Source organism: Danio aesculapii, chromosome 4 (assembly GCF_903798145.1).
Source record: "Danio aesculapii chromosome 4, fDanAes4.1, whole genome shotgun sequence".
Classification (NCBI taxonomy): Eukaryota; Metazoa; Chordata; class Actinopteri; order Cypriniformes; family Danionidae; genus Danio; species Danio aesculapii.
This window is the reverse complement of record NC_079438.1, coordinates 18,806,065-18,833,072: the sequence shown is the minus strand read 5'-3', so window position 1 is coordinate 18,833,072 and position 27,008 is coordinate 18,806,065. Positions and strand designations below refer to the sequence as shown.

The window sequence follows — 27,008 nt, the reverse complement described above, 5'->3', positions numbered from 1 at the left end:
GTGGCGACGCTTACTGGTGGAGTTGATTAGACCCAGGCCCCAGTCCAGCAAGCCATGCCCGACGGGAGACCGCCTTTCCAGGATGTACCGCGCCTGGAGGTACATGTCCGACGCCAATGATCTCTGACCTGCCATCAGGAATTCAGGGAAGTTGTCAAAATTTGGACTTAGTTTTTGTCGGCTTCACGTTTCAACGAACCAGGGGGTGTGAGGCCAGGCTGGCTGCCCGCAAAAGTGCGTTCGATCCCCGCCAACGCTGTGGCCTCGAAGTGGGTCCCACCCAGGGGCACCAGTGCAACAGTTGGTTGAGTGAGAATCAGCGTTTGGGGGGATGGTAGGTCTTTCCAGCGAGCTTTTGAAACCAAAGTTCATTTGGGGGATGGTAAGTCTTTAAAAGGTCCATTGGGAAGATGGATGGTCTCTGGAACGGCCGGTGGTGACGGGACGACGCTCACCAGTTGAGTTGATTAGACCCAGGCCCCAGCCCGCCAAGCCATGCCTGATGGGAGACCACCTTTCCAGGACGTCCCGCGCCTGGTGGTATGCGTCCGGCGCAAATGGTCTCTGACCTGCCATCAGGTTTTCGGCGAAGGTGCAAATCAGTGGACTTAAGTTTTGGTGACTATGCAGTTCAACGAACCAGGGGTCACTGGCCAAGCCGTTTGCCCGAACTGATGCGTCTGTTTCCGGCATGCCTCTGGCCGCGCGTCCTTGGCTCAATGGGAAAGAATCAGGGGATCAGTGGCCAAGCCGTTTGCCTGAACTGATGCGTCAGTTTCCCGCATTCCCGGGGTTAAACCAGCCACGTCAGTGTACCCCCCTTTCCCCGAACAGAAAACGGGGGAAGGGGGGTACACTGATGTTGCTGGTTAAACCAAGAGCTGCTGGCGCCCCGGAGCAGTAATTATTTTTTTGCCTTGGGGCACCAGCAGCTCTTGCTAAGTTAAACCATTCGTGGTGTAACAAGGTTTGTTGAAAAAGTCTAATCCCTAACTAATCTCTTAACTTACTGCCTTCCATCAGATAGCCTCGAGTCCAACCCAGACAGTGGCGCTTCTATGGTTTTCTGACCAGCTACCTGACCTCCATCACAGGCCATCGCTGTGGGGTCTTCCAGAACCTGACCATCCAGGAGGTTGAAGAGGTCTCCAGAAGCTCGTACGAGTCTGCCTATGTCATTAACGTGAGTGGAACTCTGAGGGTGGGGGCCACCAGTGGTATGCACTCACTCATCTTCTCTCTGCTTGTCCAGATCACCACGCATAAGACAAACAGAGCCTTCAGGGCGGCCCAGTTGTTTCTCAACAAGAAAGAATACAGCTGGTTCCGGAGGTTCTTGGAGCTGCGAGCTAGCCTCCCCGGGGGGAGCCAGGCCACCTATTTTTTTCAAACTTCCAGAGCCAGTCCCTGTCGAACCCTGAACAAATATTTTCAATCTGCGTGGACCAGCATGGGGCTTCCCGGCAAGCCCACCTTCACTGACGTCCGGACTGCCATTGCGACGCACGTGAGTATGCATGCAATGCACCCAATATGACGCCATGACTGCTAGTGGCTTTGACCCCAAAAAACATTGTGTCTGTCTCTCTGACGCAGGCAAAGAATGCGCATTCTTCGGAGGATCGCAGGAAGGTGGCACAATTCATGTTCCACGACACTTCAACCTCAGATAAGTTCTACGCACTTTACCTCGGCCCTATCCAAGCACGTGAACGCCGCAAACTCTCCGAGAGGGCCTTGGGGGAGGAGGAGGAGGAGGCAGCGGGCAGAGAATGCCACTCAAGGAAGGGGCGCAGGAGGACAGAGAGTCTCGGGGCGCCCCTGGCCTTTCTGTGTCTCTTTTCCAGGAGGGAACTAGCAGGAGGACGCTGCCATGGCAGCCTTCAAAGGGGAAATGCCCCCTCGAAGCAACAGAAGACTCTGAATCTTCCTGAATAAATATTATACAATTTAACAATAAAGGTCATACGGTGTTCAGTGTCTTTATTATTCCTCTATCTGTGTGGTAAAAATAGCTTCAATCGGGACAAATGATCCCTGTCTCCTGTGTTAAAAGTGTATGTGTGTGTGTGTATGTGTGTGTGTGTATATATATATATATATATATATATATATATATATATATATATATATATATATATATATATATATATACATGTATATGTATATATATTTATATATATATATATATATATATATATATATTTATTTATATATATATATATATATATATATATATATACATGTATATGTATATATATTTATATATATATATATATATATATATATATATATATATATATTTATATATATATATATATATATATATATATATATATATATATACATATATATATATATGTATATATATATATATTAAGGGTGTCACGATTTCGATTTTTAATCGAAAACGATCGAAATTCATGCTTAATCTCGATTATCGAATCAAAAAATGGAATCGTCGATGCCGCCCCGCCCCTATGTCACGTCAGTAGCAGCTTGACTTGCCAAGCGGAAAAAAACTCATGTATGCGCGTCAACCTAACAGCTACAACAGCCACGAGACAGCATGGCAACTGCAGATGCAGGAGACCCATCGAAAGAAATTGAACCCCCTCCTCTTTCACTGAAGTCGCCGGTGTGGAAGTATTTTGGATTTCCAGTGAGTTATGTTGACAACGTTCGTGTTGTCGACAGAAAAAACACAGTTTGCAAGCTCTGCAATGTGCATATACCACATTATTCCACCGGCAGCACGACTAACATGGCCGGGCATCTCCGCAGGCACCACAAAACATAGATGTATCTGTTAAACCGACAAGTGTAACACAAACTACTCTCCCGTCTTCATTTGGAATAAAACTTCCAAGCAACTCAACACGTGCAAAGGCAATTACAAGCGCGATAGGAGTCTTTATAGCCGCGGACATGCGACCTTATTCAGTGATAGAAAACTCCGGTTTTCAGCATTTAATTAACGTGCTAGAACCGCTCTACGAAATGCCATGTAGAACGCATCTCACAGCTACGGTGATGCCCACCATGTACAATAATGTGAAGCAGAACGTTATTAAAGGTCTTAGCAGTGCACATTTAGTAGCCTTGACTACAGATTGCTGGACCTCTAGAGCAACACAGAGCTTCATGACTGTCACAGCTCATTACATTAATGATGACTGGGAAATTCAAAATCCAGTTCTTCAAACTATATGAAGCTCACACAAGTGAACATTTAGCAGAAGTGCTGAGGGAAGTGGTACTGGAATGGAAGTTGAACAGACAAAATGCAACAATTCCTGTGACAACTGATAATGCAAGGAACATTGTTAATGCCTCACATGCAGCTGGATGTTTTGCCCACACTGTGAATCTGGCCTCCCAGAAGGGTTTGGGAGTAAACCAGATTTCCTGTGTTTTGGGCAGACTCAGGAGGGTGGTCACTTTTTTCCACAGAAGCACCACTGCAGCAGCCGTCTTAAAGTCAAAACAAAACTTGCTTCAGCTTCCTCCTCACAAGCTAATACAAGATGTCATTACAAGGTGGAACTCCAGCTATGACATGATCACGCTATTTAGAGCAACAAGCTGCTATCTATTCTGCACTTGCAGAAAAAGACATAAAAAAATGATAAGGACCTTATTACACTCTCTGATCAAGATGTGACTGTTCTGGAAGATGTATGTCAGGTACTGAAGCCCCTGAAAACAGTTACAACCTTGATGAGTTCCAAACAGCAGCCCAGTGTGTCTATGGTCATGCCCCTACAACACAACATCCTGACATCTTTGAAACACAGTGACACAGATTCAACAATTGTACAGGATGTTAAATCTGCTATAGAGGCAAATTTTAAAGAGAGGTATTCAGACCCAAGTCTTCAGCAGTTCCTGAATGAGAGCACTGCATTGGATTCTAGGTTTAAAACTCTACCCCACCTGGATGACATATCTTGGAATGTGATCTTCAATTGTCTGGAGGAGAAAATCTTCAAAGAGCACTCCACACAGGTATGCGATGCTAATGTGATTAAGTTAAATTAGTTTGTTTTTTTGTATTTACATATTTTAACCTTCATTATATTTCATGAATATGACTAATCACAAATCCTTTCTGTTTGTTGTTTTCACTTAAATATAATTTTTGCCTGTTAATTATTTTAAACAACAGTGTTTTGTGTGTGACTCTTTCAGTCTCATGCCTCAGGAGAAGGATCCAGCCAAAACCCTGCAGAGGATACAGACACTGTTGCAACCAGTGAAGGCAGCCCCCCAACAAAGAGAACAGCACTCAGTGAACTGTTTGGTGATTTTTTCAACACAGCCTCCACTGCATCATCATCAGAAACCAAACCATGGCCTGATGTTGTAAAAGACGAAATTCAGCTATACAAAATGGTTAGAGTAATTTCTGTGGATTCAAATCCACTGAAATGGTGGAAAGATAATGAGTACCTGTACCCAAATTTGTCCAAGCTTGCCAAACATTATCTTGCTGTACAAGCAACAAGTGTGGCAAGTGAAAGAGTGTTCTCAACAGCTGGGGACATTGTGACATCTCAAAGAGCAGCCCTCTCCTCAGAAAATGTGGACATTCTCATTTTCTTAAAGAAGAACATGAAACTTTAAAAAAAAAAATCTGCCCACAGAAATGTAAATAGTTAATATTTTTGACAGTATTTTACTTTTATTTTGACAGTTCTCTTTTTATACTCCTCTTTAACAAGAATTTGAAACAGCTTTTTTTTGTGAACTTGAATGTCATCTGTGAAGAAAGTTACAAAAAGTGTCATCAGTTACAAAAGAAATTTTAGATGGCATGTTATTTTGTTTAAGTTTCCAATAGACTGCAGATATAAGTTATTGTTACATTATATTGTTAATAAACATTTTATATTTGACAATGTAGTGTGTGGTACATTGTGAACAAAGGTCAGATGTTATTATATTGCATATACGTCTTAAAATGGCATAGCTTGTGCTTTAAAATTTTTTTTGTTAAAAATCGAATCGAATCGTGACTTTAAAATCGAAAATGTAATCGAATCGAGGATTTGGAGAATCGTGACACCCCTAGTGTGTGTGTATATATATATATATATATATATATATATATATATATATATATGTGTGTATGTATATATATATATATATATATATATATATATATATACACATATGTACATATATATATATATATATATATATATATATATATATATATATATATATATATATATATATATATATATATATATATATATTTATTAAAGACCTATCTGTTCAGTAAAGCATACACTTAGTGCACCACTTAGCGGGCTTCCACAAAGGTTCTGCATCTTGTTGATTTACACTATGAACAGCAGCTATGCTAATTATCTTCTTTATTCTCCATTTTCACCTGGGGATATTCTTCCCGAGGACCTCAGACTATGCAGAGTCACTGATTCGATCCAAGACCAATGACGAGATGATCCCAAGGTTTCCATATCCTGGACCAGGCCCTATCCTGAGCAGCTACTGCGATGGTCATGGAAGAGTGGAGAACATGAGACTGATTCCTGTGACGCTCCAGAGACAGACGAGTCTTCGCTGAGGCCAGCTTCCAGTCTCCGCCACTGAGACTGCAGCTCTGCACGAGACGTTTGGTTTCTCTCAAGGTTTTTTATTATTATTTTTTTCTTCACTTCCGCCATTAGTGAAGTTTTTTTCCCTCTCCGCTGTCGCCTCTGGCTTGCATGGTTCAGGATCTATAGAGCTGCGCATCGTTGGATTTGCTCTTCAATATTTGGACTCTCAGTAGTGATTATTAAACCACACTGAACTGAGCTAAACTGAACTGAACTGAACTTAAACACTACAAACTGAACTACACTGTTCCTATTTACTATTTACTATGACCTTTTAAGTGAAGCTGCTTTGACACAATCTACATTGTATAAGCGCTATACAAATAAAGGTGAATTGAATATATATATATATATATATATATATATATATATATATATACAGCAAAGCGCTCAGGGGTGTATATAAGCAGCTAGTCTCACCTCGGCCGCCTCGTGTGAAGACCAACCTTCGATCAATACATGTATCTGCTATTTCACAACTCTCTCCATGGTACTCTGGAATTGTCAATCTGCTGTTAAGAAGGCAGATTTTATTACCTCCATAGCCAATCATTCTGACTATAATCTCATGGCTCTAACTGAGACCTGGTTGAGACTGGAGGACACTGCTACACATGCAGCTGTTCCTACTAATTTCTCTTTTTCCCACACTCCTCGTCTGACAGGGAGAGGGGGTGGGACTGGAATACTGATTTCCAAAGAATGGAAATTCACTCAGAGACCGTCCCTGCCAAAAATCAGCTCCTTCGAATTCCATGCAGTCACCATTATCCAGCCCTTCTACATAAATGTGGTTGTCATCTACCGCCCACCGGGTACATTAGGTCACTTCTTAGATGAACTGGATGTTCTTCTCTCATCTTTTTCTGATTATGACACTCCCTTGTTGGTGCTAGGTGACTTCAACATTCACATTGAAAGACCTCAAGCTGCTGACTTCCAGACTCTGCTTGCATCTTTTGACCTCAAAAGAGTACCTACTTCTGCTACTCACAAATCAGGTAATCAGCTAGACCTTATTTACACTCGACATTGCTTCGCTGATCAAACACTAGTAACTCCACTACAAACATCGGATCATTTCCTTCTGTTTCTTAACTTCCACATTACTCCTGAGCCACCACACACTTCAACTCTAGTTGCCTTTCACAGAAACCTACGCTCTGTCTTACCCAATAGACTATCCACCATTGTTTCAAACTCTCTTCCTCCATCTTGCAAACTCTCTGCACTTGATACGAACAGTGCCACTGATACACTCTGCTCCACACTAGCATCATGTCTAGACAGACTATGTCCTCTTACATCCAGGCCAGCCCGTGCCATATTTCCTGCACCCTGGCTCTCTGATGTTCTCTGTGAGCATCGCTCAAAACTTCGGGCTGCAGAGAGAATTTGGCGAAAAACTAAAAATCCTGAACAGCTTATACCAAACTCTTCTGCCCTCTTTCTCGGCTGAGGTTACTTCTGCAAAGCAGACATACTTCCATCAGAAAATCAACAGTGCCACCAATCCTCGCTTACTTTTTAAAACATTTTCCTCCCTCCTCTATCCTCCTCCTCAACCCGCATCCTTCACACTCACTACTAATGACTTTGCTACATTCTTTTGCACCAAAACTGCAAAAATCAGTGCTCAATTTGCTGCACCTACAACAAACATGCAAGATACACCACCAACACCACACACACTCACCTCTTTTTCCCAGCTCTCTGAGTCTGAGGTGTCCAATCTGGTGCTATCTAGCCATGCAACCACCTGTCCGCTTGATCCCATTCCCTCTCATCTCTTGCAAGCCATTTCTCCTGCAGTCATACCAACACTGACTCACATAATTAACACATCTCTTGACTCTGGTTTATTCCCCACTTCATTTAAGCAGGCTAGGGTAACCCCAATGCTAAAGAAACCCAACCTGGATCAAACCCTACTTGAAAACTACTGACCGGTATCCCTGCTTCCATTCATGGCCAAGATTTTGGAGAAAGTAGTGTTCAATCAAGTCCTGGACTTTCTTACTCAAAACAACCTCATGGACAACAAGCAATCTGGCTTTAAGAAAGGCCACTCAACTGAGACTGCCCTGCTCTCGGTCGTGGAGGATCTCAGACTGGCTAAAGCAGACTCTAATATATATTAGATGCAATATATACACAAATGCACAATGAGAAGGTTAAATATATCTGCGTTGAATAATCAAACAAGTCAGGAAAACAAACGAGATTTAAGCAGGTTTCTTGTGGATGAAAAATGGTATGCAAACAATAAAGACAACAACAAATTCATGTTAACTTTTTTTTAAATAAAAATATTATTTTATTTAAGATCCATTAAACCTGCAATTTCTTTAAAGTTGTTGCTTCTACCGTCAGTCACATGATAACGTAAACATGGAGGATAAGGTACGATCGTATTCATACTTAACGAGATTTGGCTGTTGAGTGCCTACTCTTTTAGTCCTCGTTAAGTAAGAACATTTTGAAATTGAGTACCTACTCATTGAGTATGTGGTTTGGAATGCAGCCTTAGTCTAGCCCTGTTGAAGGCCTGTGGTTTGTCACAAATGTTTTGTTTATTTGTGTTTGTTTTCTTTAGTTTTCTTTTTATATTGAGATTGTCCAATTTATGGGACATTTTAACTAGCAACTGGTTCTGCACTTTGTAATAAAATTGCTTGAATAAGTAACAGAGCTCTGATTACATTTTGTGGATAGTTATTTACTCATCAATATTCGATGTGTTACATCAGGAACTGGTGGAAATTAACTTGTGGAAATTAATTTCCAATATAAACATATGCTGCAGAGTTAACACTAAACTCTGGCCCTTTTCTTAAGCTTATCGGAAAGTTACAATTAAGACAGTGATCATCTGTCTTTTGTTTATCTGAAAGACACCGGTTTTAAGAGCCCAGAACTTGCAAAACAGCTTCTTGAGCCAATCAACATTTTACATTATCTCAGACACAGAGAGACACATACAGTTGAAGACAGAATTATTAGCCCCCTTGTTTATTTTTTCCCTAATTTCTGTTTAACGGAAAGACGATTTTTTTTCAACACATTTCTAAACATAATAGTTTTAATAACTCATTTCTAATAACTGATTTATTTTATCTTTGCCATGATGACATTAAATAATATTTGAGATATTCTTTAAGACACTTCTATACGGCTTAAAGTGACATTTAAAGGCTTATAGGTTAATTAGGTTAACTAGGCAGGTTAGAGTAATTAGGCAAGTTATTGTATAATGATGGTTTGTTCTGTAGACTATCGAAAAAAGAAATAGATTAATGGGGCAAATAATTTTGTCCCTAAAATGTTTTTTAAAAAATTTAAAACTGCTTTTATTCTAGCCGAAATAAAACAAATAAGACTTTCTCCAGAAGAAAAATTATTATTAGACATACTGTGAACATTTCCTTGCTCGTTTAAACATCCTTCAGGAAATATTTAAAAAAGAAAAAAAATTCAAAGGGCGGCTAGCAACTCTGACTTCAACTGTAGATAAGCGAATACTTCATTTCACAAAACTGAATATTTCACTTTATATTCCTGTAGATTCAAGTTATTGAAATTATTTATTACTAGATTTGAAAGGCAACATCTGTTCAATCTTGCCTTCCAGAGGAAAGGATTAAATACATTCTCTGAAAGATAAAGAAATTGGTGGTGCTGTAGTGGTATCGAGAGTGGTGTTGTAACTAAGAGAGTAACTCTGAGGAAACAGGAAGAGAAGTGAAGGAAGGAGTTCTTAAAATGAGTTCTTTATGTGTTATTTCTACATTAATTGGTGCCCTCGTGCAAGGCTAAAATATCAATAACAAAGTATTGATGTTAATATTTGTTATAAATCCAATTATCACTACATTAATTGGTGCCCTTGTGCGAGGTTAAAATATCAATATTATTACCAAAATATTGATGTTAATATTTGATAAATCAAATTATCACTACAGCAGTTCCTTGTATCATGTTTTAAGAAAGTGAAATCTATCCAGGGTGATGTGAATGAGATTATACCGTACCCTGTACCCTGTTTGGAAGATTTATCCGACATGTACTCAGGCGTTTTCCATATCAAACCTGCAAAGTCTGAACTTACCAGGAGGGGATGCAAGACTGAACTGTGTGCAGGCTACTTATTATTGAGGAAAAAGCCCCAATCAGATAGGTGAATGTCTGCAACCACGCCTGTTTTCTGTTTTCTCTATTTCCCCTCATCCACACTGACACGGATCAGTAGCGTTTTAGAATGAAAATGGCCTCTCCAGCCTTTTCAAAAAGCTCCATTTTCGGCGCTCGAAAACTCCGGCATAGTGTGGACGGATGGCGTAACCGTAGCAAAACTTATGCGTTTTAAAACGAAAAGTATTAGTGTAAACGGGGCCTCAGACAACAGACAGACATAAAGGAAGCAGATCTCACGTAACGTTTGTGAGAAATACTACAGTAAGAACTTTACCCATGACTATTTGACCATTTGTTGCAACGATGAGTCACACACAATGTCGTTACAAAGTTCTCGCACACACACAGCGGGGACACACACACAGACAGCGTGTGCGTTTAGCTTTGCACTGTTTTTGCATGCAAATGTGACAGGATACAGGTTAATATCCACTGCTGTATGAATATCTGTTATGTTAACGTACAAAATAAACCTGATTTAACGTCCACAAACCGGGATTAAAACTTCATCTTTTATAAATGTAATTTTTATAATTGTACAATTGGACACGCGGCTGTGGTGATAAAGTAAATCTGAAGTAAATCGCTGTAATTCATTACACACGTGCACTGTTTTAAAACATTTTAAACTTGTAAACCTTATTCTTGATTACAATTGATGATGATTGATGATCCTAGCAAACTGAACAGATCTTTAAATCCTGTTGACTTTGCGCACATCCTGTCTTGTTGATATCATTATATACATTACTATGGAGACATGTTAATACACAGCTGTCAATAAATTCGGTGGGTGAGGAAACTCCTATGTCAAGTTGCGGTCAGCCTCAAAATGGGAGGGATTTGGATCCTATTTTACGTCAGGAAATTAAAAGAAAGATTAAAAAAAGACACTTATTGTGTTTTATCACCCCAATATGACTGTGGTCACACTTTACCTACACACAGATCTGTCCAAACAGCTTTAAAAAGATTAATTTCACCATAGGTGCCCTTTAAGACTCAAAATCACCCCAGAGTGGATGAAAACGACCCAACAGTACAACAGGGTTAAACTCTAAAACAGTCTCCAGAATCTAGAAATATACACAAGATTATTCGCTATCTGTCTCTAAGCAGAAATCACCAAAACAAAAACATGTATGTGCTCCACATACTTGAGTTTGTCCAGTGTGTAGTTTGGATCCTCCAGTTTTTCAGAGAGCAGCTTGACTCCTGAATCTCCTGGATGATTGTAGCTCAGATCCAGCTCTCTCAGGTGTGAGGGGTTTGAACTCAGAGCTGAAGACAAAAAACCACAGCCTTCCTCTGTCACCATACAGCCAGACAATCTACAAACACACACACACACACACACAAATAGTCCACGTCACATTAGTCTGACAGCCAGACGTAACTAACACACAGTCACCTGTGCAGGAGCTGATATTGGCTCTAGTTTCAGTCACAAAAGCAAAAGCGGAAACACTTTACTTGAAGGGGTGTTCATAAGACTGTCATGACACCTTTATAATCATGTTGTGATATGTCATGAATATGGATGAGATGTTTTGAATGCTTAAGACAATTGTCATTAAGTCTCATTAGCTCATTTATGCCATTATAAATGCAGAGATGACATTTGTAAGAATCAGCTCTTTGGTTTAAATCACATTTAAACTTTGGAGATTCGAATCTAAAGATTCGAACATGATTCACATAGAATTATTCAAAGCTTACACTTAACCTAAGTATTTGTCCAGCAAATAGAACGTTTAGTGTAAAACAATCCTGTATTATATTATTACATGGCCAACAATAACAATATAAAAACAATATCTAATTATTTAATGAGCAAGGTAGCAGTATCTGAAGCTGAGGCATTAACTTATAAAGCACACAACACACCAACACGGATCTTAAAACGAAACAAAAGTTTATTGCTACTCTATAACACAATGTACTAATTTACATAAAACAACAAACACGCATACATACACACACAAACAAGCAGTTTGAGGAGAGTTATGACTGAGGGGATTCAACTTCTAGCATTTGCTAAGTTCTTAGCATTGCAACCTGAGAGAAACCATAAAAGCAGAGAATTTTGCTATTCTTTACTACTTAAATATAATTCACACCAGTTTCAGCAATGGATAGAAACCTTGTTACTTGCGTTCTGATGGAATTTTGGTTTTCTTGACTGGTCCAAAGTGAAATCCCGGCGAAGCTGATTGGTCAGCGTAGCAACTCCAGTGACGTGCTAGCATTCCCTCGTCGGTGAAGAGGGGTTTCCTTACTTTCAGGGAAGCTTGGAGTCAGTTGCTAGGGATACGGATGTTGGACGAGGCGGCTTTGTAGGTGAAGTTCTTCCTGGGGTTTCTGTAGTTGTGACAGAGTTTTAGAGTTCTGATGAGTTGACCCGTTGGCTTGTTGTTAAAACGGTTGCACAAGCAGATCGGGGGTCGAACCGGCAGCAAGGGAAGGTTGCGATCTGCTCCATGATGTAACGAGGCTTCCGGCGAGGCGATGTAACGGCCACAGCACGAAAAGAGTGACGTCTGGGCAGTGATGGCTGGCAAAGACGACCAGCAAAAGACGACAAAGAATTTTTCCTTGTTCAAAGTTTTATAGGCTTTGGTATAGGCTGGGCCTACACAATGATTGTCCAATCAGAGAAGCTGCAGGGTGGGGTCACACCCCAGTTCCCTCTTCTAGAAGGCCGGGTTGGCATATTGTGTGGGTGCCGCTTTGATAGGATAATTGTTAAAGTATCATAACATGGACACCTTTCATAGTATGGTTTCTTCATATAAACCAATGCATTTGAAACTTTCCTAGCTTTCAATCAATACCAAATATGAAGTATTTCACAAATATTCTGTAGATTTCATTTGTCACCGAGGGCTATAACTCAATAACGATCCATAACAGTTTTGTTAAACACATGGAACATGTACACACAAAAACCTACAGAAAGTTAAAGCAAACATACATTACTCAAATAAACACAATTTTACTTGACTGTCCATTTAAACTTTGTAAGCTTTTCCGATCACTTCTGTGTCTGCCTGAGAATGTGTTTTGCCTTGCAGACGCCATTTGCAGGCGCGAACAAAAGGGGCTTTGCTGAGTATCCTCAAAAACTGGTTTGGGGGGTCTTTGAGTGTAGCCTCTTTTATTGTGTTAAGATGTAAAGTTAATTAGCACACATTTGTGATCGCAACTGGCGAGTCATCCTGTTGATAACCTGTTGCTGGGTGCCTGTCGATTGCTTTAAAAATAAAATCAAAGCTCAGACATGTAGGCACCAACCAATCTTTTAAAGATAAATGGTCTGTGACTTGTTTGGTTCTGGAAGGATCCGTTGACTCCCTACACATTGTTTGAGATGTCTGTGTTGTGTAACTTGACATTATCAAGCCAACTTCATAAATCTGTCATAAACATCTGTCATTGTCACGATCACCAACGATCGTAAATCCATTTACGATCGCTGGAATACATGCAAAATAGCTTACGGACTACAAATCCGCCATTTTTGGACTACATCTCCATACATGCACGCCGCTCACACACACATGTTCCGTATTCTGACTGATTACACATTCACCACCGGAGGATTGTCAAGGACGGATTACACACACTATTTAAGCAACACCCACACTCACTCCTAGGGCCGATCCTTGTTTACTTCAAGTGACATTACAACACATTTACCTTGTCTTGTTTTTCTGTGTTTTTACCCTGACCTAGTTTGTCTTTTTGTTTCTGTCTACCGCCTGCCTTCTGACCTCTTGCTTGCTATTGTGACTACGATTCTGGAATTGCTTTCACACATCTGTTTGCACCCGTGTTGACCATTGCTTGCCTGACTGCCACAATAAACCTGCCTGTGGATCCGAACTCAGTTGTCTGTGTTATACCCCTGGTTACAGTCATGAACTTTTTTCTGATCATTTCTTTTAATGGAACAAACTGAATTTGTCATTAATTCACATTAAAATTGCCATTATGCTGTCAAATAAATGTATAACAGCATCATGAATGTTTAATGACATTAATTACATTTTAAAGGGCACCTATGGTGAAAAATCTACTTTTCAAGCTGTTTGGACAGACATGTGTGTATGTATAGTGTATAGACCATCATATTGGGGTGATATAAACACACCCAGTCCTTTTTTTTCAATTTAACAACATAAAAACGGTGGACCAATTGGAGTGGTTTTCAGATCGACCGCAACTTTACGTAGGAGTGCGGTCCCCCCGCCCACCGAATTGATTGACAGCTGCGCGTATTAACATGTCCCGGTAGTCACGTGTATCATGTAATCATATCAACAAGACCAGACGTGCGCAAAGCAACCGGGAATAAAAGGTCTGTTCAGTTCGCTAGGATCATCAATCATCATCAAATGTGATCAAGAGTGAGTTTTACATGTTTAAAAAATTTTTAAACAGTGCATGTGTGTAATGAATTACAGCGATTTAGCTTAGCTTTACTTCATCAGCACAGCCGCGTGTCAGAACAAGTATAAAGGAAGACGCTTCAATCCCGGTTTGTGGACGTTTAATCAGGTTTATTTTGAACATTAACATAACAAATATCCATACAGCAGTGAAGATTAACCTATATCCTGTCACATTTGAGTGCAAAGCTAAACGCGCGCTCTGTCTGTCTGTCTGTGTGGGTGTGTATTTGTGTGTGCGCGCGTGAACTTTGTGTGACTCATTGATGCAACTGCAAAACAAATACTCATTGGTAAAGTTTTTACTGTAGTATTTCTCACAATCGCTATGTGAGATCTGCTTCCTTTATGTCTGTCTGTTGTCTGACGCAGCCGAGGGAGGAAATTAAGGCACGCAGAAAGGCACATAGAAACGGTGGGCAGGGAGGACTAGCCTTAAAGGAGTAGTACACCAAAACCGCCACCCAGTGCAAAAATGTATAAATAGGAATTTAATAAAAGGTGTAATAAAAAATCTGATGTGTCTTTTGAGCTGAAACTTTACAGACACATTCTGGAGACACAAAACACTAAATCTGAAAAAAGGGCTAACCTAGGTGCCCAGTCTTTAGCATTCAGTCCGTTCATGTGTTTGTCCTGTTTTCCCAGGTCTCGCCCTGCGGTCGAGTGCTGATTTTTGTGAGATTCGTACGCTGCCATCGCCTGGCTTCTGGCTATCTGCTTCCTATTGATTTGTTCTTTGAACTTGTCAAATAAACTTTTATTTGCAATTGGATCCAGTCTATAGACTTTGTGACAGAACGGACTGAATCACTATGGATCCAGCAAGTATGCCCGGTCTCGGAGAATTCCTCACCAATACCAATGCTCGTTTGGATCAAGCAGAAGCACATATGCTCAGCCCTAACCAAACGCTAACAATGCTTGTCAAGCAAGTATCAGATCTCACCTCACATGTTCGACTTCTTCAAGTAGAGAACCCTCCTTCGGCTGCTGGGTTAACAGTCGAATCAGCGCGAGGATCCACAGAGCCCCGACTGCCCACGCCAGCCTGCTACTCCGGTGAGCCAGATCTTTGTCGCTCATTTCTCGCTAAATGCTCTCTTTATATGACGTTACAGCCCTCATCATTTCCTACTGAAGCTTCTAAAGTGGCATTTGTCATTACGCTGCTTAATGACAAAGCGGCTCTCTGGGGAACTGTGGTCTGGGAGAATAAACTCCCTTGTTGTTCATCGTTCACAGCATTTTCGGCGGAATTGAGGAAAGTTTTTGATCGAGCGGCGGTGGGCAGAGAAGCGGCTCGGTTGCTAGCGGGGCTATGTCAGGAGGAGTCGAGTGTGGCGGACTACTCCATCAGGTTTTGAACGCTGGCGGCGGAGAGTCAATGGAACACTGTGGCTCAGTGGGATATGTTCTTTTATGGTCCGACAGATCACATCAAGGATGAAATTTTTGCACTTGAACTTCCTAAAACATTAGATGTGTTGATGTGCGAGTCGATGCTCGTCTTCAGAACAAGGCTCAACGCAACCGTCACACGGTATTTGCCACGCCCCTCACTGCGGAATTCCAGCCGAAGACGTCACACTTTTCCTTTGAGACGCCGGCCTCTGAGGAACAGCCCATGCAGATGCGTCGTTCCAGGCTGTCACAGGCAGAGAGGAACAGGCGCCGCAGTTTGGGTCTTTGCCTTTATTGTGGAGGTTCTGGACATCTGGCAGCCCATTGTCCGGTAAAAGAGTCAGCCCGTCAGTAGGTAAGGGGTTACTGACGGGCGGGGTCACATTAACTAAAACCTCTCTTGCAGCAACGCTTTTGGAGGTCAGGTTGGATTATTCGGGTGAGACATTTAGAACTCAAGCACTCATTGATTCAGGAGCAGAGGGGAATTTTATTGACTCTGGATTAGCCAAAAAATTTTTACTTCCTTTGATTCCCTTTTCTAAACCTATTTCTGTTCAGGCCCTCAGTGGTGCACCCCTTTCTTCCATTTACTACTCTACAGACTCATTACATCGGGTAATCATTTTGAAAATATTAGTTTTTTTTCTCACAGAATCCCGTCACTCCTGTGGTTCTTGGACATCCCTGGTTGATGCTTCACAATCCGTATATTGACTGGAAGAATAACTCTTGGAGTGAGTGTTGTCATTCGTCTTGTCTTTTGTCTGCCTCTTCTAACGTTTCTCGTCCTGTTTTGCAGGATGAGAGAATGGATTTATGTAACGTGCCACCTGAGTACTCGGACCTGAAGAGAGTGTTCAGTAAGTCTCGAGCTGCTTCTTTACCTCCTCATCGTCCCTATGACTGTGCCATAGAGTTATTGCCAGGTACGTCTCCGTTTATTTATGTCTACCTGGATGACATACTGATATTTTCTTCTTCTCTTTAGGAACATGTGCAACACGTCAGGCGGGTGCTTCAGAGGTTGCTAGAGAATGGTCTTTATGTCAAGGCAGAGAAATGCGTCTTTCATGCACAGTCTGTTCCTTTCCTAAGGCATATTGTGTCGGTCGAGGGAATGCGCATGGATCCAGAGAAGACCCAGGCTGTGGTAAATTGGCCAACCCCAGATTCCCGCAAGGCCCTGCAGAAGTTTCTGGGCTTTGCTAATTTTTACCGGCGTTTCATTAGCAATTTCAGCCAACTGCCCGCACCTCTGACCGCCTTAACCTCCGCTAAAACACCGTTCAGGTGGTCTAGTGCTGCTCAAGCGTCATTTTCCAAACTGCGCTCTTCCTCGGACAACAAGGTACATCCCTGCGCGTATTTTTCTCATCGTCTCACTAACGCTGAACGTAATTATGATATTGGCAATCGAGAGTTGCTGGCGGTCAAACTGGCACTGGAAGAGTGGCGACATTGGTTAGAGGGATCGGGGGTTCCCTTCATAGTTTGGACCGATTGCAAGAATTTGGAGTATATTAAAACGACTAAAAGATTAAACTCTTGGCAGGCTCGGTGGGCACTATTTTTCAGTCGTTTTGAGTTTTCGATTTCGTACCGACCAGGCTCTAAAAACATAAAGCCTGATGCGCTCTTTCGCATTTTTGACCATTCTGAGCGCATGCCGACTCCCGAGTCCATCATTCCCAGCAGAATGGTCATCTCTGCTGTTTCTTGGGAGATCGAGTCAGGAGTTCGCACTGCTCTTGAAGGGGTAACGCCTCCGTCCGAGTTTCCATCGGGTCGGTTATTCGTGCCAGAGTTTTTACGGTTCAACGTTATCCGGTGGGGTCATTCTTCCAGATTAGCATGTCACCCAGGTTTGAATCGTACTATATCCCTCATTAAACAAGGATTCTGGTGGCCACTTATGGCTCGTGATGTTCGTGATTTTGTTTTGGCTCGTTCGGTTTGCGCTGGGCTCCTTCAACCGCTGTCAGTGCCCTCGAGACCCTGGTCCCACAAAGCGCTAGATTTTGTCACTGGACTCCCGCCCTCCAGTGGTAATACGGTTATTTTGACTCTAGTGGACAGGTTCTCGAAAGCAGCACATTTTGCTGTCATCGACCATGTCTTTCGCATTCATGGCCTCCCGAAAGATTGTGGTTTCTGACAGGGGACCCCAGTTTATCTCTAAATTCTGGAGAGAGTTCTGTCATTTGTTGGGGGCCACGGTTATTCTTTCTTCTGGTTTCCATCCTCAGAGTAATGGTCAAACGGAAAGAGCCAACCAAGATTTGGAACGTACATTACGATGTTTGCTCTCTCAGAATCCTTCCTCCTGGAGCCAGCAACTCTCTTGGGTTGAGTATGCACATAACTCGTTGCCAGTATCTGCTACGGGCCTATCTCCGTTTGAGTGTAGTTTAGAGTAGCAGCCACCTGTTTTTCCCAGTCTGGAATCTGAAGTCGTGGTTCCCTCTGCTCACGCCTTTGTCCAGAGGTGCCAACGCACTTGGAGACGGGCCAGACTGACTCTTCTCCAAGTGGGTATTCGCACCAAGGCTAAAGCCGATCGGCACCGGTCTAAGCCTTCCGGTTACATTGTCGGTCAAAAAGTGTGGCTTTCATCCAAGAACATTCCCCTCTGTACCGTTTGTAATAAGCTCGCTACTAAATTTATCGGCCCGTTTTCTGTCACTAAGATCATTAGTCCAGTGGCAGTCCGCCTTAAACTCCCTCTGGCGTACAGGAGAATACATCCCGTTTTCCATGTTTCTAAATTAAAGCCTGTTTTTCATACGGCCATTAACCCGCCTACCCCGGACCCCGCCAACCCCCCACCCCCGGTTCGTCTCGTAGATGGGGAAACTGTTTATTCGGTCAATCGTATACTGGACTCGAGAAGGAGGGGGACGCGGATTCCAGTACTTGGTGGACTGAGATGTTGGGTACCTGCGAGAGACATACTGGATCACTCTCTTATTGATGATTACAATCACCAGGTAAGCTCCCCTGAGAGCGTCAAGAGATGCTCCTAGGAGGAGGGGTACTGTCACGATTCATGAATCTGTGCTCTCAATCTCTTTTGTTATGTTCGTTGAGTGGATTCATATCAGCTACAGCTGAGACCTGTTACGATTGGCTATTTAAGGACTTTGTTAGCCAGTCTTTAGCATTCAGTCCGTTCATGTGTTTGTCCTGTTTTCCCAGGTCTCGCCCTGCGGTCGAGTGCTGATTTTTGTGAGATTTGTACGCTGCCATCGCCTGGCTTCTGGCTATCTGCTTCCTGTTGATTTGTTCTTTGAACTTGTCAAATAAACTTTTATTTGCAATTGGATCCAGTCTATAGACTTTGTGACAAAAATGACATAACTGAGCCAATGACAGTTAATGAATTTGCATAAACATGCATAAATTACCATAAAAATGAATAAACATCTCATTCATTTATTAATTTCCTCTGAGTGTGTGGGTGTTTTCCAGCACTGAAGGTTGTACTGTCAGTGCTGGGTTGCAGCTGGAAGGGAATCTGCCATATAAAACATGTGCCAGAGTAATTGGTGGTTCATTCTGCTGTGGTGACCAATGATAAATGAGGGAACAAGCTAACGGAAATTGAGTGAGTGAGTGAAGGTCCCTTAAAGTTACATTTCATTCTTTGTCTGAGAGCAAAAAGAAGCGGTAAATGTGTCACGCTGCACAACACTACGATGATGACAGATGAGAGAGAGGAACAGTGGTGTAGCTGTTTTTCTTTAAATATTAGATTTATATTTATGTTTTAACTTGCTGGTTGTGAACTAGGGTAGGGCGATGTTGACCAATTTGGCATCGTATGATGTCTAATATGAAACATCACGTAGGCAGGGATTGGGGTTTTTAAATATCAATTAATTCATAACGAATTAATTAATTGTAGCTAACCATTTTCACTACCTAACCCACATGGTCTTTGCTTTACCCATAACCAAACCATAAAAGTTACACACAAATTACCACCTGTCAATTTACCGCGGGACTCTGGCATGAATAGGTACAGTGATCTGTGTCATTCTAATGGCTTTTCCCACAGCGGGTGGAGGAGACTTCGTTTGGAGTTCACTGAAATTTGTATTGTGATTGATGATAACTTCCTTATTTTATTATTATTATGAGGAAATAATAACAAGTAAAGATGCTAGGGCTTAGGGATGGGCGATGTGGGCAAAATATCATATCCCAGTATTTTTAGGAGGAATAACGGTATACGATATCTATCCGGTATTTTCCCATAAATGGTCAATTGAGAGTTAAAGCCTTTTTTAAAACGTTATTAAACATTTTTTGAGCAAAATATAATTCAAACACAGGGGTTTCCCTCTATGTTTACATATAAACAGCTGCACAAAATCTTTGATAAATAAAATACAGTACAGGTTTTTCTCCTGCTTAAAACTGTTGCACATTTCAAATTATAAACAAAATCTCTGATAAATAAATACAGTACAGGTTATTTTTCCTGCTTAACACTATACTCAGCTCTACTGTGCTGTTAACAAATAACAAAGTAAACAGAGCCATAGAAAACAGCTACATTGTCAGAGCAAAAAAGCAACACTAGTAACACAACAAAAAATATTGTAGGATAGAAAAGAACCACATTGAATGTAAATATGAAACATACAGTATTTTATGTCACAATTACAGTGTTTTTATAAGTAATCATGTATACCACAGTTGTGTGATTTACAAACAACAATTTAATCAGCTGTGTATGTTTTTAGTTACACATTTTCATGTATGTCTTGTGCAAAATTATTAAACAGTGCACATATCGAAGATATCTAAAGAGAAGTCTTTCACATCATGTAAAAAACCCTACACTTTTTCTTTTGTTTTGTTTTGACTAAACCTATTTTACTGAATATTAAATAAGGAGACGAATAGACTTTAGAAATGAGAAGTATAGAAATTGTTTCAGAATACTGTGATGAAATGCTGGTTAAGCATATAAATGTAAACAGTCATTATAACAGAGCAGAACGCAGAGCTAAATCTGTTATAACGTAAATGTAAAGAGACCGTCGTGTAATAAATACTGAACTTACAATCAGTGAATATGAGGTGGTTTCACTTTCGAAATGCGGTATAAATTCCTCCTATTTTGGCATTCTTATTTCTTTTAAACACATTCAGGTGCTGCTTGTCAACTTGACAAGGCTTCTAAGTTCGTTCTTAATGTCATTTGTGCAGGCGGAGCTCGCGTGCTGTTGCCTTGGAGTGGTCTGTTTCCTGCAGAATGCGCACGTGTGGCCTCAAACCATATCGACATGAACGATATTGGATAATACCACATCGCATTGGGGAATCATATCGATATATCCCCAGAAGCCGATATATCGCTCAGCCCTACTAGGGCTCGGCCATTTTTGTCGCATATTTGCCCAAAATTTTATCTATGCAACTTTAAAATATATTTGGAAGCATTTGGGCAAATGCATACATTTTCACTGTTCAACATTTCAAATTTGATTTAAAAGACAATTATGCAGAATGCATCTTTGCACCTAAAAACGCCAAACGCAGCACTCAGGAACATATTAAAACAGTTGTTATGGGAACTTGCTGAAGTAAAAAAAAGCCCGCAATGCTTGCCCCGCCTTTTTGCTCATTTTATTGGCCCACTGCTCTAAAACTGAACGTGAATGATTGGTTAATATCAGCTGTCAATCACTCAGCCAATGCCTTCTGCCTTCAGATGACAGGAGCTACAACAGCGAAAACGTGAAGCGCTGAAGATGAGAGAATGAAAAAAACACTGACAGATTTTGTTTTAGAAAACACCTACAGTTACTAATAATGGCACATCTTATTAGTGATCATGTGCTGAATGGTAATCCACCATTTGCACTTTTCCAAGAGTGGATAAAAGACTTCCAGTGGCTTCAAGTCCGCTATGAAAATAACTAAAGCCATTCACTGTAAAGTCTGTGGGACGGGGTTTGTAGGTAACAGTGTTTGCCACTGAATCTACACATTTTAAGCGCGAGAGGTACTGTATAATCCTTCATTTAATCCTCACGATGCTGTCAGCCGTGCAAGCATCAGCTATATGTAAAATTTAACACAGCTCATGATGATGACATGCAAATAATAAGTTAAATATCAATTTAAATGTGGGGCGGGGCGATGGATCGTGATGCCGGCTCAGCATCTTGAAGTTTGTCGGCCATCGGCGATGGCATTGTCTATTGGCCCAACCCTATTGTGAACGTCTTGAAATCATGGTAAACATGTCACAGCACTACACCAAATAAAAAATAAGTAAAATGAAAATAAAGGCAATAGGTGTCACAATTTTGGCAGCTTCATACATTTTTGTTGGAAAATTCTTGTTTTTGCAATGGATTTAATTTTATATAATTTGTATCTTAATTTTAATGCATGTTTGTTGATTAATTATTTATAAGATAAACAAGAAGATTGAAAAAATGTGAGTGGAATCTAGGAGTGATCATACAGGTGCGGAAGCTTCTGTACTGGCTCTGCTACCTGACCCTCTAGTGTGTTCAGGTCACTAGTGTTGTTGTGTTAATGTTTCTTTCCTGTTTGACAACCTGGCAATGAGAAATGAATCAGGGGGGAAGGAATTGCAGGTCAAAGCTGTTATGAAATGCCCAAACAAACTTACAGTAGAACTTTGTTTAGGCCAGATTTTGTTAAAAAATTATGACTTTTCAGTTTATAGTTTGATTATTTGAAGTGAGTGCACAAAACAGCTCTTTTAAGACATGCTGCAAAAATCCCAAAGAACATAAATCTTTTTTTATTATTTTACCTCAGTGTCTCCAGTTTACAGCTTGAACTCTTCAGACCATCAGAGAGAAGCTTCACTCCTGAATCCTGCAGGTCATTGTTGCTCAGGTCCAGCTCTCTCAGGACACAGTTTGAGGATTGTAGAGCTGAAGACAAACTCTCACAAGATTCGGCAGTGAGTTTACACATGACAAATCTGAGAAATAAGAACATAAATCAAATTTACAGTGTAATTTTTTTGTCATTCACCTAATGTAAATCAATCAATCAGGTGTTTGAACTGAGACCTCAGTGTCTCAAGTTTGCAGTTTGGACTCTTCAGTCCATCAGAGAGAAGCTTCACTCCTGAATCCTGCAGGTCATTGTTACTCAGGTCCAGCTCTATCAGGACACAGTTTGAGGATTGTAGAATTGACCACAAACTCCCACAAGACTGAGCAGAAAGATTACAGCATTGTAGGCTGTGAAAAACAGAAATAATTATTTTGTGTTTATCTAGCAGGGAAAATCCAGAGCAGAGACAAAAACAATTGAATGTTGTCTTTTAGTTTAAGCAAAGGTAAAAATCACCATATGTACTCTGTAAATACTGAATTTAAGGGAGAATCCAAGGCTGTAAAATAAACATAAAAGTATTTATTAGCTAACAGTTTACATTTTTGTGTGATAATTAATCATTAGTTATCATTATTAAAAGCTTAAAGTCATTACTCCTATCTCTGTTTTCCAAGCTCATGTTAAGAGATTAGAGATATCACCATGCCATCTATATTTAAACATTTAAATTTGTTAACAGAAAGGAGAGATTATATTATTGTACTGTGCAAAAAAGTATTGAAAAGAATGTCTGAAAATGAAGTAAACCTAAGGAGAACAGATATTGTATACAGCAGGAGATCAGTAATAAATATGTTATGTGAAAGCATTTTCACATAACTGCTATTTCAATTTTGTGCTGCAAATTGATGTGTGAAATGGGCATAATTGTACACATAAAACCCTTACAGTGCTCTTCTGGTGTTTTTGATCACTGGTATCATTATCTTCAGTGCTCCATCAGATCTTCTGTATTTCTGCAGTTCAAACTTCTCTTGAGTCTCGTCTGACATCAGGAGCACAAACACCAGACCTGACCACTGAACAGAGGACAGATACTGAGCTGTAAGATTTCCAGAGCTCAGACTCTTCTGGAGTTCCTCCACAAAGTCATCATTCAGTTCATTCAGACAGTGGAAGAGGTTGATGGTCCTTTCTGCTGAATTCTCCTTCTCTATTTTCTTTTTTATATAATCAGTTGTGTCTTTGATGATTTCAGGTTTGAGTTTAAGTCCTGGCAGGAGCTCCTTCAGGTTACTCTGATTAGACTCCAGAGAGAGACCCAGCAGGAACCGAAGGAAAAGGTCCAGGTGTCCGTTCTTGCTTTGTAAAGTCTTCTTGATTGCATCCTTATGAAGTTTAAACAGGGGCTTTGTAGAGAGTTTCCATGTCAGTTCCTTTTTCCTTGAATCAAGAAATAGATTTGCTTTCCTGCTTTTGTAAGTGAAAAACACATAGAGAGCAGCAATGAACTCCTGAACGCTGAGGTGTACAAAACTGTAAACCTGTTCCCCTGAAATAGGGTTTTCTTCTTGAAACATTCGAGTGCATAATCCAGAGAACACAGACCCTTCCTTGACATCTAGGCCACACTTCTGCAGATCTGTTTTGTAGAAAATCAGTTGTCCTTCCTCCAGCTGTTTAAAGGCCAGTTCCCCAAGCTTCAGAACAATGTCATCAAAAGACCAGGCATTGGCTTCTGGTTCAGTATCATTGCTGTATTTTTCTTTCATCTGTTGCTTTTGAGACAGTAAGAAGCTGGTGTACATCTCTGTGAGAGTTGTGGGTGTTTTTTCATTGCTCTTTTGACCCAGCAAACGCTGAAGAACAGTGAGAGAGATCCAGCAGAAGACGGGGATGTGGCACATAATATACAGACTCCTAGATTTCTTGATGTGGCCGATGATGTTTCCAGCAACCCCAGGACTGCTGTTTTTGATGAAGTACTGCTCCTTCTGCTCATCATTGAATCCTCGCACCTCTGTCACCTGATCAATGTAGTTTTGGGGTATCAGACTAGCTGCTGCTGGTCTGGATGTAATCCAGATGAGGGAAGAGCGTAGCAGCTGTCTCTTTAAGAGATGTGTTACTATCTCACTCACTGTCATTTCCTGATCAACATCTGTAAATCCATCATCCTCCTTAAAGTTCAATTGAAAGCGGTATTCATCCAGTCCGTCAAAGATAAACATGACCTTACCTTGTTCTTCAGGAAGAGAGCTCAGTCCTCCCGGTCTACTAAAGAAGTACTTGTTAAGCAGACCTATGAGACTGTACTTTTCTTCTTTAATCAGATTCAGTCTACGGAACGGCAGTGGAAATATGAAGACTATTTCCTGATTGTCTTTTCCTTCAGCCCAGTCAAGGATGAATTTGTTGACAGACACAGTCTTTCCCACTCCTGCGATCCCCAGTGTCAGGACTCTTCTGTTTTTTCGATCTTTGTCAGGCTGAACTTTAAACATGTCATTACACTTGAGTGGTTTTTCCTTGGCTGTCTGTTGGTTGTGTTTTAACTGCATCTGTATCACCTCATGGTCATTCTCTCTTCCTCCAATCTCGTTCTCCACCACATATAGATCAGTGTAAATATCATCCAGGCACTTCTGACAACCCGTCTGTGAATTACCAATTAATATCTGCTCATATTCCTCCTTTAATTTGTCCTTTAGTTCATGGCTGGTGTTTGTGTAATCAAGAGGAGAAGATTTACAGTTCTCTGGAGCTGCACCTTTAAAAGAGAGAGGGAAAAGTTGTAAAACACGATTATGTCCTGTGCTTCCCTTTATGAAAAAGAACAATTGCAATTTAACAATTTAAACAAATTTAGATGAAAGAAGACAAACAATATATTCACATTCAGCACAACCAGACATGCAGCTTCCTGAAGCCCACAAATGTTGATAATGTGAAATTCAGGCACCCAACTACATGCATTAGCATTATGATTGACAATCACTGTTGTCCATAGCAATGCTGAATTTAAGACTGTTTATCTGGTTAAATAGCTGTGCAATACATGTTATGACAATACATCTGACTCAAAAACCATTGCTAGGACAGGGTTTTAACATGAAATATTTGAACTGATAAAAACATGTCAAATGATCACATTTGTAAAGTTTGACAAGGAATTAAACAATACCTTGCTTATGTGTATTCTCCATCTGATCAGCCAAGTCATTCTGCTTTATTTTTCTTAGTGTGTCCACTGTGATCTTCACAGCTCTTTCTGGTCCAAAACATGACACCATCTTATCCACTGTCTTCCGCCTGTCTGCATTCTCCATTTCAGCTTTTGAAAAATCTCTATGGTCATTTGTTAAATACCACTGAAAGTCCTTTAGTTCATCTTCTACCAGTTCATCCAGTGAGTTCTTGAGCAGCTGTTTAACATTCGCCATGGTGCTTCATCCATTCACAGCTACAGGACAAGAGCAACATCTGAATTAGTTTCACAATTAACATATGGACCTAAGCATTTATTTATTATTTGAATAATGAAAATGACCTGTGAGTAGAAACTTGACATTATACAAAGCTGTGTTTTGAAAATTGATTGTCGCTATTTTAAGCTGTACTTACTAACCAGGAATAATATAGATGTTTATCGTTCCTCTACTTAACTGGTGTCTTGAGCAGAAGCTCTGTAACTTCTCTTCCTGTATCATCTTACAGAAGTGTTTTTTTGATGTTCAACTGGTTAAACCACAACCATTTTAGAAACTAATAAAACCAGTTTTTGTCTGAAATATGTCTGTAGGCACATGTGGTTGCATGTGTTACCGTCATGCAAGTTAACAAATATGTGTTGCACATTTATGCAGGCAGGCTTAAAAAAAATAATAATAATAAGTTTTAATCGTTTAACTGAACCGGCAATCGATTATTATGAGCATCCCTACTCTGGTGTAGTGACTGGAGAGGTGTACCACTGAGCCATCCAAATCAAACAATTCTGACTTAGCAGCAAACAGTCAACTGAGGCTCTTCTTAGATTGAGGTACACAAATGCTTAAACAGAAAAATAAACATAAAAGGATAACCACGATGGGAGCAAATAAAAAATTAAGCAATAAACAACATGGAAAACAAAAGGCTTATTAGGTGTCGATGCCGACCAAAGAGTTATTGCACAAAAGTTGAATCAAGAAATCCAGGATAAGAGGAAAAAGTCCAGCTTGACCTAGTTTAATTGGGTTCTCCTGGCTATGAGATCAATCACAGTATCAATGACGCAAATATGGATAAAACCCATCAGAGCCAATCAGATAAAAAGTTAAAACACACTACTCTTTAGCACCAGTCTGGTAACTCCGACTGATCTGGGAACTCCCTTTACTGTCATACAGAGATTCAATGGAAATATGAAGAGGCTTATTAAAATAGTTGCCTTAAATTTGACCAGTGGACATTCATCCTACTGAGGAAATGTATTGATTATTCCAAACAC

General features: G+C 40.6%; 2 protein-coding genes across 2 annotated transcripts in view; both read right to left on the bottom strand.

Moving 5' to 3' along the window:
* The window catches only part of LOC130222038 (NACHT, LRR and PYD domains-containing protein 12-like), a 48,002-nt gene extending 21,980 nt beyond the window's left edge, over positions 1–26,022 (bottom strand). The window contains exons 1-5 of the mRNA XM_056454655.1: positions 25,701–26,022; positions 23,465–25,286; positions 22,747–22,920; positions 22,482–22,655; positions 10,979–11,152 (exon numbers count right to left, since the gene is read on the bottom strand). Of these exons, the coding sequence (XP_056310630.1) occupies positions 10,979–11,152; positions 22,482–22,655; positions 22,747–22,920; positions 23,465–25,286; positions 25,701–25,959 (2,603 nt within the window). The 5' untranslated portion in view covers positions 25,960–26,022. The remainder of the gene's footprint in view (positions 1–10,978; positions 11,153–22,481; positions 22,656–22,746; positions 22,921–23,464; positions 25,287–25,700) is intronic.
* Positions 1–27,008, bottom strand: part of LOC130222020 (gastrula zinc finger protein XlCGF57.1-like) — a 752,525-nt gene that overhangs the window by 165,553 nt on the left and 559,964 nt on the right. The window lies entirely within an intron of this gene.